Source organism: Heterodontus francisci, chromosome 46 (assembly GCF_036365525.1).
Source record: "Heterodontus francisci isolate sHetFra1 chromosome 46, sHetFra1.hap1, whole genome shotgun sequence".
NCBI lineage: Eukaryota > Metazoa > Chordata > Chondrichthyes > Heterodontiformes > Heterodontidae > Heterodontus > Heterodontus francisci.
The window spans coordinates 10098865-10112245 of NC_090416.1; the positions used below are offsets into that span (position 1 = coordinate 10098865).

At 47.5% G+C, this 13381-nt stretch overlaps 1 protein-coding gene across 2 annotated transcripts in view; it reads right to left on the reverse strand.

Moving 5' to 3' along the window:
* Positions 1 to 13381, reverse strand: part of LOC137356787 (ras GTPase-activating-like protein IQGAP1) — a 93889-nt gene that overhangs the window by 55382 nt on the left and 25126 nt on the right. For both annotated transcript variants that reach the window (XM_068022547.1, XM_068022548.1), the window contains 7 exons: positions 9521 to 9684; positions 5578 to 5738; positions 4528 to 4652; positions 3795 to 3958; positions 3606 to 3696; positions 2333 to 2500; positions 1123 to 1265 (listed from right to left, as the gene is read on the reverse strand). In XM_068022547.1, the coding sequence (XP_067878648.1) occupies positions 1123 to 1265; positions 2333 to 2500; positions 3606 to 3696; positions 3795 to 3958; positions 4528 to 4652; positions 5578 to 5738; positions 9521 to 9684 (1016 nt within the window). The remainder of the gene's footprint in view (positions 1 to 1122; positions 1266 to 2332; positions 2501 to 3605; positions 3697 to 3794; positions 3959 to 4527; positions 4653 to 5577; positions 5739 to 9520; positions 9685 to 13381) is intronic.

A 13381-nucleotide genomic window follows, 5' to 3' on the forward strand; every position in this document is an offset into this window, starting at 1 on the left:
AATTTAAATTCAATTAATAAAATCTGGAATTGAGAGCTAGTCTCCGTAACGGTGCCAGGAAACTATATTCGATTGTCATAAAAACCCATCTGGTTCACGAACGCCCTTCAGGGAAGGAAATCTGCTTTGCTACCCGGTCTGGCCTACATGTGACTCCAGACTCACACAGCAATGTGGTAGACTCTCACATGCCCAATTCAAGGGGAACAAGCCTGGTCTCTCCAACCTCCCCTGAATTTAAACCCTTTCAGCCCCGGGATCATTCTGGTGAATCTGCGCTGCACCCCCTCCAAGGCCAATATGTCCTTCCGGAGGTGCGGGGCCCGGAACTGAACCCAGTTAACTCCAGATGGGGTCTAACTAGAGCTCTGCACAACTGTAACATCACTTCCTCCCCTTTTTATTCAAGTCCCCTTGATTTTTTTTTTTGTACCTGGCTGCCAGCTTGCAATGATTTCTGTTCTTGCACTCCTAAATCTCTCTGCTCCTCCCCAATTCCTAACTTCTTACCATTTAGAAAATACTCTGATCTCTCTTTATTAGGTCCAAAGTGGATGGCCTCTCACTTCCCCATATTGAACTCCTTATGCCACAGTTTTATCCACCCACTTAATCTATCAATGTCCATTTGCAACTTGCTGCTCTGATCGACAATTCACTGTGCCACCTAACATGGTGTTGCCTGCAAATGTGGATAGAAAGCTCTCTATTCCTTCATCCACGTTGTACCAGCAGCCTTAAATTCCATTCAATACACCATTTGGCCTATTTCCCTTTACTTAAGTGCTTCAACAGTGAAACTCTAGTACTGGTCTAACGTGCGTAAGCTCGCCTCACCCCAATCACTCAGGGCACATGGGTATTGACACTAACCCTTTAAATGTCCCTTTTCTGAAATACCATGGCTCCTCTACAAGAACTGTGACTCTCAGGGCGACACCTAGTGTCCTTCCGCATCATTCTTCAGCTAAACCACACCTCCACCCCCACACCCTGAACACCAAATCCCACTCTCCCGTCCCCGCGGATGTTTTCTGATGTAACTTCCAGTTATATCTTTTACTCGTTATGATAAACCCTGTGGAAGCCGAGTGGGTCTCGGCAAGGCCAGCAGCACCATACCTGAATCTCATCCCTGCCGAGTTGTGTGGAGCTCTGCACAAATCCCCTGGGTCGCTCCCAGCTTCCCTCCAGCGTCTCCAGGTTGAAGTAGTACACTGACCCGTCCTTCAGCTTGTGTTTTACCCAAGCGCTCCTGTTGTCTCCTAAAGAATGGGAACAGTGAAAAGAGGTTTGCATTTCCCTCCAGATGTTAGAATCTGACTGCATTTGGCTCATCGTGTCTGTGCCGGCCCCACCACCGCACTCCAACAACCCTGATTTTGCCCTGTAGACCTGCAAATTTCTCCTTTTCCAGTATTTATCCAATTCCCCCCTTTTGAAAGTTACTATTGAATCTGCTTCCACCGCCCTTTCAGGCAGCGCGTTCCAGATCCCAACAACTCACTGCATTAAAAAAAAATTCTCCTCCTCTCCCCCCCTCTGGTTCTTTCACCAATTATCTTAAATCTGTGTCCCTCTGCTTACCGACCCTCCCACCAGTGGAAACAGTTTCTCCTTATTTACTATCAAAGTTCCTCAAAATTTTGACCTTCTCTGCTGTAGATGACTAAAATCCCTCATCCCTGGCATAATTCTGGTGAAGCTCTGCAATCTCTTCAAGGCCTGGACAACCTTCCTAAAGTGAGGTGCCAAGTATTGGATATAATACTTCAGCTGCAGCCTAACCAGGGATTTATAAAAGGTTTGGTGTAACGTCCTTGCTTTTGTACCCTCTGCCTCTATTTATAATGTGAAGAATCCTGCAAGTTTTTTTTTTTTTTTAAATCGCCTTATCAACCTGTCCCACATCCTTCAAAGATCTGTGACGCCCTCCCCACCACAAAGTCTCTGTTGAAATGTACCAATATTTAAAAGGTGAGTTAAGCAAGAGAATTTGATTTTCGCTTATATTCGCACCAGTATGTTACCTTGTATTCCTGCCCTAGCCTTCCGCAAGTCATTCAGAATCTTCATTTACGGATCAAGAGAGCTGGTACCAAGGGACCATTCGGACCTGCGGGGCATCACAGCCACGTCTCAGCCCTACCTTCACCCTTCACCATTCTTTAGCAGGGATAGCTGTGCAGTGATTGGAAGAGGGAACCCTGGCTGATTTAGGCAGGCCCTAACAGGATTTAGGCAGTCCTCTGACCTAGCCAGAGGTTCAAAGTCAGGCCTTCCTGTTCTTTCTAAGAAACACCATTTCCTCACCCCCAGGGTAGTGGCTTACCTGTCTCCACTTTAACTCGCCTCAGTGTGGCCAGCTCAGACTGGTAGGCAGAGGCACATTCCGCAATGACACCACATAGAGCCACACTTGGAGAGCGCAGAACCCGCAGAGTTTGGGATGCTATGCCCTCTTTGATCGCCTGGTTGATGGCTGCTACCCCCAGGGACACTGAAAACAAAACAAAATGAAGACAGTCCGGAGATGCTTATAACCTGTTGTAAAGTGAGCAGTCATTAGGAATTACAAGCGAAGCAGTCACGAGCGCTCTCTTTCGTTTTTGGACTCCTGTATCGCCCTTGCTCTGCTGTTTGATCCCACAAACCAAGAGAGTTATGGCATTTCTCAACTGGATGAGAATTGTCAAGTGCTCACTGGGCCGTTTTCTCAAGCCTTCTACTGACTGGCTCGATTACTTCCTGAGCGTCAGGAGATCTGAGAGAAATAGTGGCACAGACAGCCCTAAGAGCCCACTCATTTTTGTGCAAAACAGAAAATTTTCCTTCCTCCTGTCCTCTTGCTCTCCCCATTTCAGCCGATGCCTGCAAATGTGCAGAGCTGATGGGGCAGGAACTCACTTGAATGTCCACCTCCATAGACCAAGGTACTGCAGCTTGTCAGTGGAGATCAGCCATCACAGCACAAACTGGGCATCAAATCTGACGTGCTCCTGGTCGACTGTGCTCAGTACCACACTGGGAAATGCATAGACATGCTATGCCAAAAGGGACAGTGCACTTTCACAGGAAATACTGCAGTAAAGAAAGGCGTGCGTTTCTATCGCATCTTACAAACCGCCGGGATGTTCCAAAGCGTTATACAGCCAGTGAAATAATTTTGAGTTGGAGTCATTGTTGTAATGTAGGAAACAGCCAATTTGGGGACAGCAAGCTCCCACAAACAGTAATGTGATAATGACCCAGATCATCTGTTTTAACGATGCTGCTTGAGAGATAAATATTGGCTCCAGGACACTGGGGAGAACACCCACTGCTCTCCTTCCAGTTGTGGCCATGGAATCTTTTACATCCACCTGAGGGAGCAGATGGGGCCTCGGTTTAACGTCTCATCTGGGAAAAACAGCACACGTCTGACAGTGCAGCGCTCTCTCAGTACTGGCACTGGGAGCGTCGGCCTGGATTGTGGAGTCAAGGTTAAATCTACAACTTTCAGACTCAGGAGGCAAGAATGCTACCACTGAGCCATGGCTGACATCACAAGAAGACATTGCCAAGACAGAGCCCACCTTCATGCAGCCCTTGAAGGAATGACTCACTTTTTCTGCCCATTTGACTGTCCTGATTGGATTTGTAAATCCCCTCCTGAATTTCCTCTAACCAGAGTACTGCTGCCTCATCCTGCGTGACCTGGGGTAGGAAATACAAACAAAATACAATTCCACTGTCAACGGATTCTCAGGTGCGGAAATGGGAGTTATTGACTTTTTATTGTAGCTGCCTTGTACCTTTGCTTTGTGCCGCTTTGCTGCTGCCAGTACATCGTGGTAATGCTTCGCAGCCGGGAAGTCCAAGTCAGCTAGTCCAGCTGATGGCATGAGGAGAGCCGCTATTGTTCTCTCAGGATCATTCCTGCCCAGCGCTTCATTTATTAAACCAATCGCAATGATTTCTGCAGAAACAACACATGGAACTTACGTGACCTAATACAGGTTTTTAAAATTATGACGGGGTTCGCTAGGGTAGAGGTAGAAAAAATGTTTTCACTTGTAGGGTGAGACGAGAGCTTGCGGTGGTGGGGGGGGGGGTGGTGGCATCAATATAAGACGGTCACTAATAAATGCAATGGGGCAATTCAGGAGAAACGTCTTCACCCAGAGAGTGGTGAGAATGTGGAACTCACTACTACAGGGAGTGGTTGAGGGGAATAGCAGAGATACATTTAAGGGGAAGCTGGATAAACACATGAGGGAGAAAGGAATAGAAGGATATGGGGATAGGGCGAGATGAAGAGGGGGGTGGAAGGAGGCTCGTGTGGAGCATAAACACCAGCACGGAGCAGATGGGCCGAATGGCCCGTTTATGTGCTGTTACATTCTATGTCAAAACTTTCAGAAGAGTCGAGGGAAGCACTTAAAAGCCAATTCTTATCCCCGATTCTCCAAGTGAACATAGCAGATACCGAACTGAAAGGTTTCACTGCAGTTCGAGAATTGCAATCGGGTCAAAGTCAGCACTCACTGTCATGCTCCTTTTCCACAGCGAAGTTCACATCGTGCACACACATTTGTAGATCGTTCCAGGATAGAATCACGCCCCCGTTCCTGTGGGCTTGTTGCTTCAGTCTCATCAGTTCATCAAAGTACCTGTCAATGAGATGCCTCAAACGTCACAAATCCAAACAAGCCCATTTCCAAGATCATATTTACAAACAAATGAAAATAATGGACAGGAAAAGACCAGCTTGTCCATCAAGCCTGGCCCACAATAATGACGGCCAGAACATTGTGACTACGCATCTTCCCTCCTCACCAACTGGCAGGACTCAGACTGTAGATATCACCTCAGTCAGTTAGAGAGCAGGGGAGCTACAACAGGCCTCAGGATTTCTGGAGACGGGGGAAAAGTAGTAAGCCATGCTCTTGATTCCAACAGAAGTCACTGCGCAAAGTCAATGGTAGATTGTGCTCAAGTGACATGCCACCTACAGTCTTATACCTTGGCAGCTTATTACCAGAGGTTGGCTGGTGCCCATGGAGGTGAGAGAAAAAGCCAAGGGTTAATGTACAACTGTACCCATTGCAGAGAGTGTACAGCACAGAAAAAGGCCATTTGGCCCAACTGGTCCACGCCGGTGTTTCTGCTCCACACGAGCCTCCTCCCACCCCCTCTTCATCTCACGCTATCAATATATCCTTCTATTCCTTTCTCCCTCATGTGTTTATCCAGCTTCCCCTTAAATGTATCTCTGCTATTCCCCTCAACCACTCCCTGTGGTAGCGAGTTCCACATTCTCACCATTCTCCTGGGAAAGAAGTTTCTCCTGAATTCCCCATTGGATTTATTAGTGACTGTCTTATATTGATGGCCCCCCCCCTTAGTTCCGGTCTCCCCCCACAAGTGGAAACATCCTTTTGGTATCTATTCATTTTCTTAAAGACCTTTATCAAGTCACTCTCAGCCTTCTCTTTTCTACAGAAAAGATCCCCAGGCGATTCTGTCTTTAATGCTCAGATCTAATGGGTCCGAGAGTATGAACGCCTCCCTCCAGAGGGCGGGTGCTGTGCTTACCGCTGTGCACATTCATCCTGTATATCAGTCAGGCCTGTAGCTGCACCGATCAGGTTCCTCCAGAAGGCACTGAAATCCCCAGTTTCCAGGGCTCGATCTATCAATGCCACAGCCGAGAGCATCTCCACAGCAATGTACAGCTCCTCTTGGGTCAGCTCACCCTGCACAAAGGAAGAGTAGCACAATAACCAGAGGAATCATAGAACCATACAAAACAGGAAGCCATTCAGCCCAACATGCCTGTACTGGCCCTTTTAAAGGGTTATCGAATTAGCCCCACACCTCCTAGTCCTGCAAACATTTCCCTTATATCTTGATCTCCATTTCTCTTTTGAAAATTACTATTGAATCTGTTTCCTCCATCCTTTCACACAGCACATGCCAGACCACATTAGTTTGTTGCGCAAAAGCAGTTTCTCCATCAAACCCCATGATAATTTTGAATACCTCTCTTAAATCACCCCTAAACCTTCTCTCCTCCAAGGAGAGCAATTCCAGCTTCTCCAGACTCTCCATATAACTGAAGTCCCTCATCTCTGGTACAATTCTAGCAAATTTCTTCAAGGATGCCTTGACATCCTTCCTAAAGTGTGGTGCCCAGGACTGGCCACATTACTCCAGCTGAGGTCTAACCAGTGATTTATAAAGGTTTAACACAATGTCTTCGCATAATGAGAAAGGAATGAGCACAATCCCACTGGGCTAAGTCACAGGAAATAGCTAAATAGCCATTGACATTAAAGAAAACCCAGGTTGGGAATGAAGTTTGCATTGGGCATACTGGTGGGATGGAAGGCTCCCTAGGAAACTGGGGCAGGGGGGAGCTGGGAACTGTTTCTGATCACCGATCAATGAGTTCTGCTGGAAAATGTACACGAGCAAGGTGTGAGGACAGGATCGAGCCTGACTGAAACGTCACTGCAATCTAATATTCTGCTGAAATTCACCATCTAAGAACTTGGTGAGATCGTACTGTGCTTACTTCTGCTCTCCACACTCCAAAAAGAATACTGAAGCATTGCAGAAAGTGCAGGAAAGATACATGTTAGCAGAATTGAGAGGGCGCGGCTATCAGCAAAGATTGGGCAGCCTGGGGCTCTCTTCTTTGGGAAGAGAGAAGACGAAGAGGAGACGCAATAGAGGTCTTTAAAATTACGACGGGGCTGATAGCATGGATGTGGGGAAACAGCTATTATTTGTGGAAAATCAAGAACAAGGGAACAGCAGATCAAAGGAAGAATTCAAGTGGAATTTCTTTACACAGAATGGTGAGAATGTGGAACGCGCTGCCACATGGAGCAGATGGCATTGACAGATTTAAGAGGAGCCTTACTGCATACATAAGAGAGAAAATGGTAATATGGGGTCAGGGAGGCAAGAAACAATTAGAGTGAGAGGCTAGTCTACATAAACACCAACACAGACCAAATGGCCTGTATCTGTGCTATGGGCTCAGCGCAAAAACACTTTCAAACATAGGTTGGTGAGAATACTTTCTGCAACTGCAACTTAGAGAAGGAATTTTCTTTTTGATTTGTTCTCAGGGTGCGGGCAGCACTACCAAGGCCACATTTATTGCCCACCCTTGGCTGGCCAGAGAAGGTGGTCGGGGACCTTTCTCCTTGAATCGCTGCAGTTCTTGCAGTCAAAATTGTTGGGTGGAGAATTAGCAGGATTCTGGACGTAAAAGATCCCATGGCACAATTAGAAGAGCAGGGAGTTCTCCCTGGTGTTCTGGGCCCATATTTATCCCTCAACCAAGACCGATAAAGAAAACAAAAAATCATCTGGTCATTAGCACAGTGCGGTTTGTGGGATCTTGCTGTGTGAAAATTTGCTGTGTTTCCTACTTTACAACAGTTACCACACTTCCAAAAAGTACTGCAATGGCTGTAGAGCGCTTTAAGAAGTCCTGAGGTTGTGAAAGGTGCTATAGAAATGCAAGTGGCTCTTTTACCTTTGTATTGTATTAAGAAAAAAAAAATGAATAAAACTACACACTGATAAAATGCTGCTGGCCTTCCACTCAGCAGAACCATCAACTAAACAGCATAAGCAGCAGCTGACAGTACAGTTCACTTCCCACCCACACAGCACAAGTGTTGACCACACAACAAAGACTGGTAAACCTACTTCCTCCACTCCAGAGACCGCACTGTTCAGACTTCATTTGTGTCGAGCAAGTTGGGCAATGCAAAAAAAAAAGAAAGCTGTTCGTTGAACTCTGGTCCCAGTAGTGCTTGCTGCCTCTGTTAAATGAAAGCAACTCCCTCCACCACTGATGAACAGCGGCAGCAGTGTGTACCATCCACGAGATGCACTGCAACAACTCAGTGGCGCAGTGGTTAGCACCGCAGCCTCACAGCTCCAGTGACCCAGGTTCGATTCTGGGTATTACCTGTGCAGAGTTTGCAAGTTCTCCCTGTGACCGTGTGGGTTTCTGCCGGGTGCTCCGGTTTCCTCCCACAGCCAAAGACTTGCAGGTTAATAGGTAAATTGGCCATTATAAATTGCCCCTAGTATAGGTAGGGAAATTGAGGGGATGAGAGAGGGTAATGGGATTAATGTAGAATTAGTATAAATGGGTGGTTGATGATCGGCACAGACTCGGTGGGCCGAAGGGTCTGTTTCAGTGCTGTATCTCAAATAAAAAATAAAATAAAAACTCGCCAAAGATTCTTTAACAGCACCTTCCAAACCCGTGACCTCTACCACCTAGAAAGACAAGGGCAGCAGGCGCACGTGAACACCAACAATGCGGGTTCCCCTCCAAGTTACACACAATCCTGACTTGGAAATATATCAGCCTTTTCTTCACCGTCGCTGGGTCAAAATCCTGGAACTCCCTCCCTAACAGCACTGTGGGTGCTGCAGCAGTTTAATGCGGTGGCTTCTTTAAACAATGAGGATTTTTTATTTTAAAAATCACAATACTCACCACCCCTCTCCATTAGAGATTACGAAACGTACCGGGAATGGTTCCAGGCCAACCTCTGGCACAACTAATTTGAATCAGCAACCGATGACTCCTTGCTGGAGAATGAGTCCATGTGGGTGTCAGGTGGGAGCACGACACATTCACAGTCGATTAGCCAGCAGACACTCACTGTTCAGCCTGACACACAGGCCATGCGGACATGATATCAGAGGGATCTTAAATGCCCATGGGACTGAATCATACAGCACAAAAGGAGGCATAGTGCCTGTGCCAGCTCTCTGAAAGAGCTATCCAATTTGTCCCCCCTCTGCTCTTTCGCACCCCCCACCCCCACCCCGCCATAGCCCTGCAAATTTTCTCCTTCAATTTCCTTTTGAAAGTTACTATTGAATCTGCTTCCACCGCCCTTTCAGGCAGCGCGTTCCAGATCACAAAAACTCGCTGCGTTTAAAATACATTCTCCTCCTCTCCCCCCCCTCTGGTTCTTTTACCAATTATCTTCAATCTGTGTCCCTCTGGTTACCGACCCTCCTGCCAATGGAAACAGTTTCTCCTTATTTACTCCATCGAAACCCTTCCTGATTCTGAACGCCCCAATTAAATCTCCCCCTTAACCTTCTCTGCTCGAAGGAGAACAATCCCAGCTTCTCCCAGTCTCTCCACATTAACTGAAGTCCCTCATCCCTGGGACCATGCCAGTAAATCTCCCTCCGCACCCTTCCCAAGGCCTTGACATCTTTCCTAAAGTATGGTGCCCAGAATTGGACCCACTACTCCAGCTGGGGCTGAATCAGTGCTTTATAAAGGTTCAGTGTGAACTACTTTGCTTTTGTACTCCTGATAAAAGTCAAGAAATTGGCGGAAAATAAAAAATTTATTTTTAAGGTTTTAAAACAAGAATGGATTTGAGTTTAAGACTCACAAATTGGATGGTTCTTGAAACCGAAGGCAGTGGCAACTGGGAACTGGTGATTGACTACAACCTCAGTCAATGGTGGCACTCACCTGAGATTTCTGCTGCTGCAGGGCAGCCAGTTCCCTCTGGTAAAGCCCGGCTGCAAACAGGTAGACGTCCGGAAGCTTGGCGCTGGAGTTCATCAGTTCCTTCACCGTCTCGCCAGGGACCCCTTTGCGCACAGCCGCGTTGATCCGTGCCACGGCCTGCAACACTGCGCACAGACGGGTTAAATAGTTCAACAGTAAATCAGTTGTGGGGGGGGGGGGGTGGGGGAAAGAAGAAGCTGTGATTGGCCCCACACTGGGCTGAGACAGAATGAAAAAAGGCCAAAGAAACTAGATTTGTTCTCTCTTAAAGCAGGGTAATTGTTCTCTGTGGTGACAGCTTCAATTACCATGAAACACAAGCTAAAAATTAGGATTTTAGGATTGATAAGGTATATCAGAGGGAGCAACCCGTGTAATAAGGGCATTAAAACAGATGGCACATATAGGCTGGGCTATAGTTGCGTGGGTGCGGAGGGATCTCCGATCCCTCAGTCAGGTGGTTGCTTGTAGTGCAAGAGCTTAGAGAGTGATTGCCAGCAGGTGATTCAACTCTGGAAGGCATCACTGAACAGCCAGATCATGCGGTCACCGAACATCCACCACCCAGGTGATAATGATCAGGAGCAGGAATCCTGGCCTGTTTCTCCTCCATAATGCAGGGGTGCTGAGGCACAGTGCAGCACTCCTGCCCTGGCTGCAGTCAAGTTCAGGCAACTCAGCACAGGTCAGAACACAACCTGGGATTTTCCAGGCGCTGGTTAACCTGGCAAACCGTGAAAGAAGCCTAAAACGCTTTCAAATGGCGGGGTTACACCCAAACTGCATTGTGAACAGGGTTTCCTCCATGTGCTCCGGTTTCCTCCCACATGCCAAAGACTTGTGGGTTGATAGGTAAATTGGCCATTATAAAAATTGCCCCTAGTGTAGGTAGGTGGTAGGAGAATTGAGGGAAGATGGGGATGTGAGAGGGAAAATGGGATTAATGTGGGATTGGTATAAATGGGTGGTTGATGGTCGGCACGGACTCGTTGGGCCTAAAGGCCTGTTTCGGTGCTGTAACTCTCTATGACTCTATGTCAGCACACCACTGTGTTGTTGCTTAATCCGATGAGATGTTAAACCGAGGCCCTGTCTGCCCTCTCAGGCGGCATAATAAATCCCACGGCCACTATTGGCAGAAGAGCAGGGGAGTTCTCCCCGATGTCCTGACCAAATACTTATCCCTAAAAAAAGATCCCGATCATTATCATGCTACTGCACGCGGGAGCTTTCTGTGTACAAATTGTTTGCTGCATTTCCTAAATTACAACAGTGACTACGCTCCAAAAATACTTAATTGGCTGTAAAGCGCTTTGGGGTGTCCTGAGGCTGGGAAAGGAGCTATATAAATGCAAGCCTGTCATTCTTGGAAGAGTTGTTTCACCTTGCCTGGTGGAGTAGAAACAGAGGATCCAGCCTGCACTCAAAGAGGGGAGTAAATTCAGAACTGATCTGCGGAAACAATAACATAATGAGCGAGCGGTCAATCTGCGGAACAGGCTCCCGAGGGAGACAGTGTAAGCAGTCAGTATCGCTTCATTCAAATGCAAATTAGGCAGATTTATTTCAGAAAGTGACAGTTTGGGATCGAGTATGTATGAGTAATTTGAGACATGACATGTGGTGATTGTGGCTGAGAAGGAACGGGTGACTTTGGGCCCTGGGCTCCCAAAGCTCTTCACCACTGTGGGGGCTTTCCTCACCTCCAATCTGGGTCTGTTGTAGCTTTGCCGACAAGAGATTGATTTCTACGGTGAAAAGAATTTGCATTTGCATCGTCCACCACTTCAGCACCTCCCAAAGTGCTTTACAGCCAATGAAGTACTTTTTGAAGTGTAATCACTGTTGTAATATAAGAAATGCTGCAGCCAATAGCTGCACAGGAAGCTCCCACAAAACAGCAATGAGAGAAATGATCAGATCAGCTGATTTAAATAAATATTTAAGTATTTATTTTAAATTAATTTGTTAATTAGTGCTAGAAATGTCAGTTAGAGGGGTAAAGTGCTTCACCTGAGAGATGTGGGAGGTCCGTGATGCTTCCAGCGTTCCGAACGACTACATCTGCAGGAAGTGTACCCAGTTGCAGCTCCTCACAGACCGCATGGATCGGTTGGAGCGGCAACTGGATGCACTTGGGAGCATGCAGGTGGCAGAAAGAGTCATAGACAGGAGTTTTAGAGAAGTGGTTACACCCAAGGTGCAGGCAGATAGATGGGTGACCGCTAGAAGGGGCAGGCAGTCAGTGCAGGAATCCCCTGTGGTTATCCCCCTCTCTAACAAGTATACCGTTTTGGATACTGTTGGGGGGATGGCCTATCAGGGGAAAACAACAGCAGCAGCCAGAGCAGTGGCACCATTGCTGGCACTGTTGCTCAGCAGGGAGGGGCAAAGCACAGAAGAGCAATAGTTATAGGGGACTCTATAGTCAGGGGCACAGATAGGCGCTTCTGTGGACGTGAAAGAGACTCCAGGATGGTATGTTGCCACCCTGGTGCCAGGGTCAAGATGTCTCTGAACGGACAGGGGGCATTCTGAAGGGGGAGGGTGAACAGCCAAAGGTTGTGGTACACATCGGTACAAACGACATAGGCAGGAAGAGTGATGAGGTCCTGCAGGGGGAGTTCAGGGAGTTAGGTAGTAAGTTAAAAAACAGGACCTCCAGGTGCCAGTGAGGCTAGAAATAGAAAGATAGTGCAGCTAAACACGTGGCTGAATAGCTGGTGCAGGAGGGAGGGTTTCAGATATCTGGATCATTGGGATCTCTTCAGGGACAGATGGGACCTGCACAAGAAGGACGGGTTGCATCTAAACTGGAGGGGCACAATTGTTGCTGCGAGGTTTGCTAGCATCACTCGGGAGGGTTTAAACTAGAGTGGCAGGGGGGTGGGAACCAGAGCAGTAGGACAGCAAGTGAAATAACTGAGGGGGAACTAGTAAATAAGGCCAGTAAGACTAAGAGGAGGAGCAGGCAGGGAGATGTTGCTGAGCACAGCGGGACTGGTGGTCTGAAGTGCATTTGTTTCAATGCGAGAAGTATAACAGGTAAGGCAGATGAACTTAGAGCTTGGATTTGTACTTGGAACTATGATGTTGTTGCGATTACAGAGACATGGTTGAGGGAAGGACAGGATTGGCAGCTAAATATTCTGGGATTTAGAAGCTTCAGGCGGGATAGAGGGGGATGTAAAAGAGGTGGGGGAGTTGCATTACTTGTTAAGGAGAATATCACAGCTGTACTGCGGGAGGACACCTCGGAGGGGCCATGCAGCGAGGCAATATGGGTGGAGCTCAGAAATAGGAAGGGTGCAGTCACGATGTTGGGGGTTTATTACAGACCTCCCAACAGCTAGCGGGAGGTAGAGGAGCAGATATGTAGACAGATTTTGTAAAGATGTAAAGGTAACAGGGTTGTAGTGGTGGATGATTTTAACTTCCCCTATATTGACTGGGACTCACTTAGTGCTAGGGGCTTGGATGGGGCAGAATTTGTAAAGAGCATCCAGGAGGGCTTCTTGAAACAATATGCAGATAGTCCAACTAGGGATGGGGCCGTACTGGACCTGGTATTGGGGAATGAGCCCGGCCAGGTGGTCGAAGTTTCAGTAGGGGAGCATTTCGGGAACAGTGACCATAATTCCGTAGGTTTTAAAGGTACTTGTGGATAAGGATAACAGCAGTCCTCGGGTGAAGGTGCTAAATTGGGGGAAGGCTAATTATAACAATATTAGGTAGGAACTGAAGAATTTAGATGGTGGGAAGGGGGGGGGGGGGGGGGGGCGGCTGTTTGAGGTTAAATCAACATCTGACATGTGGGAGTCC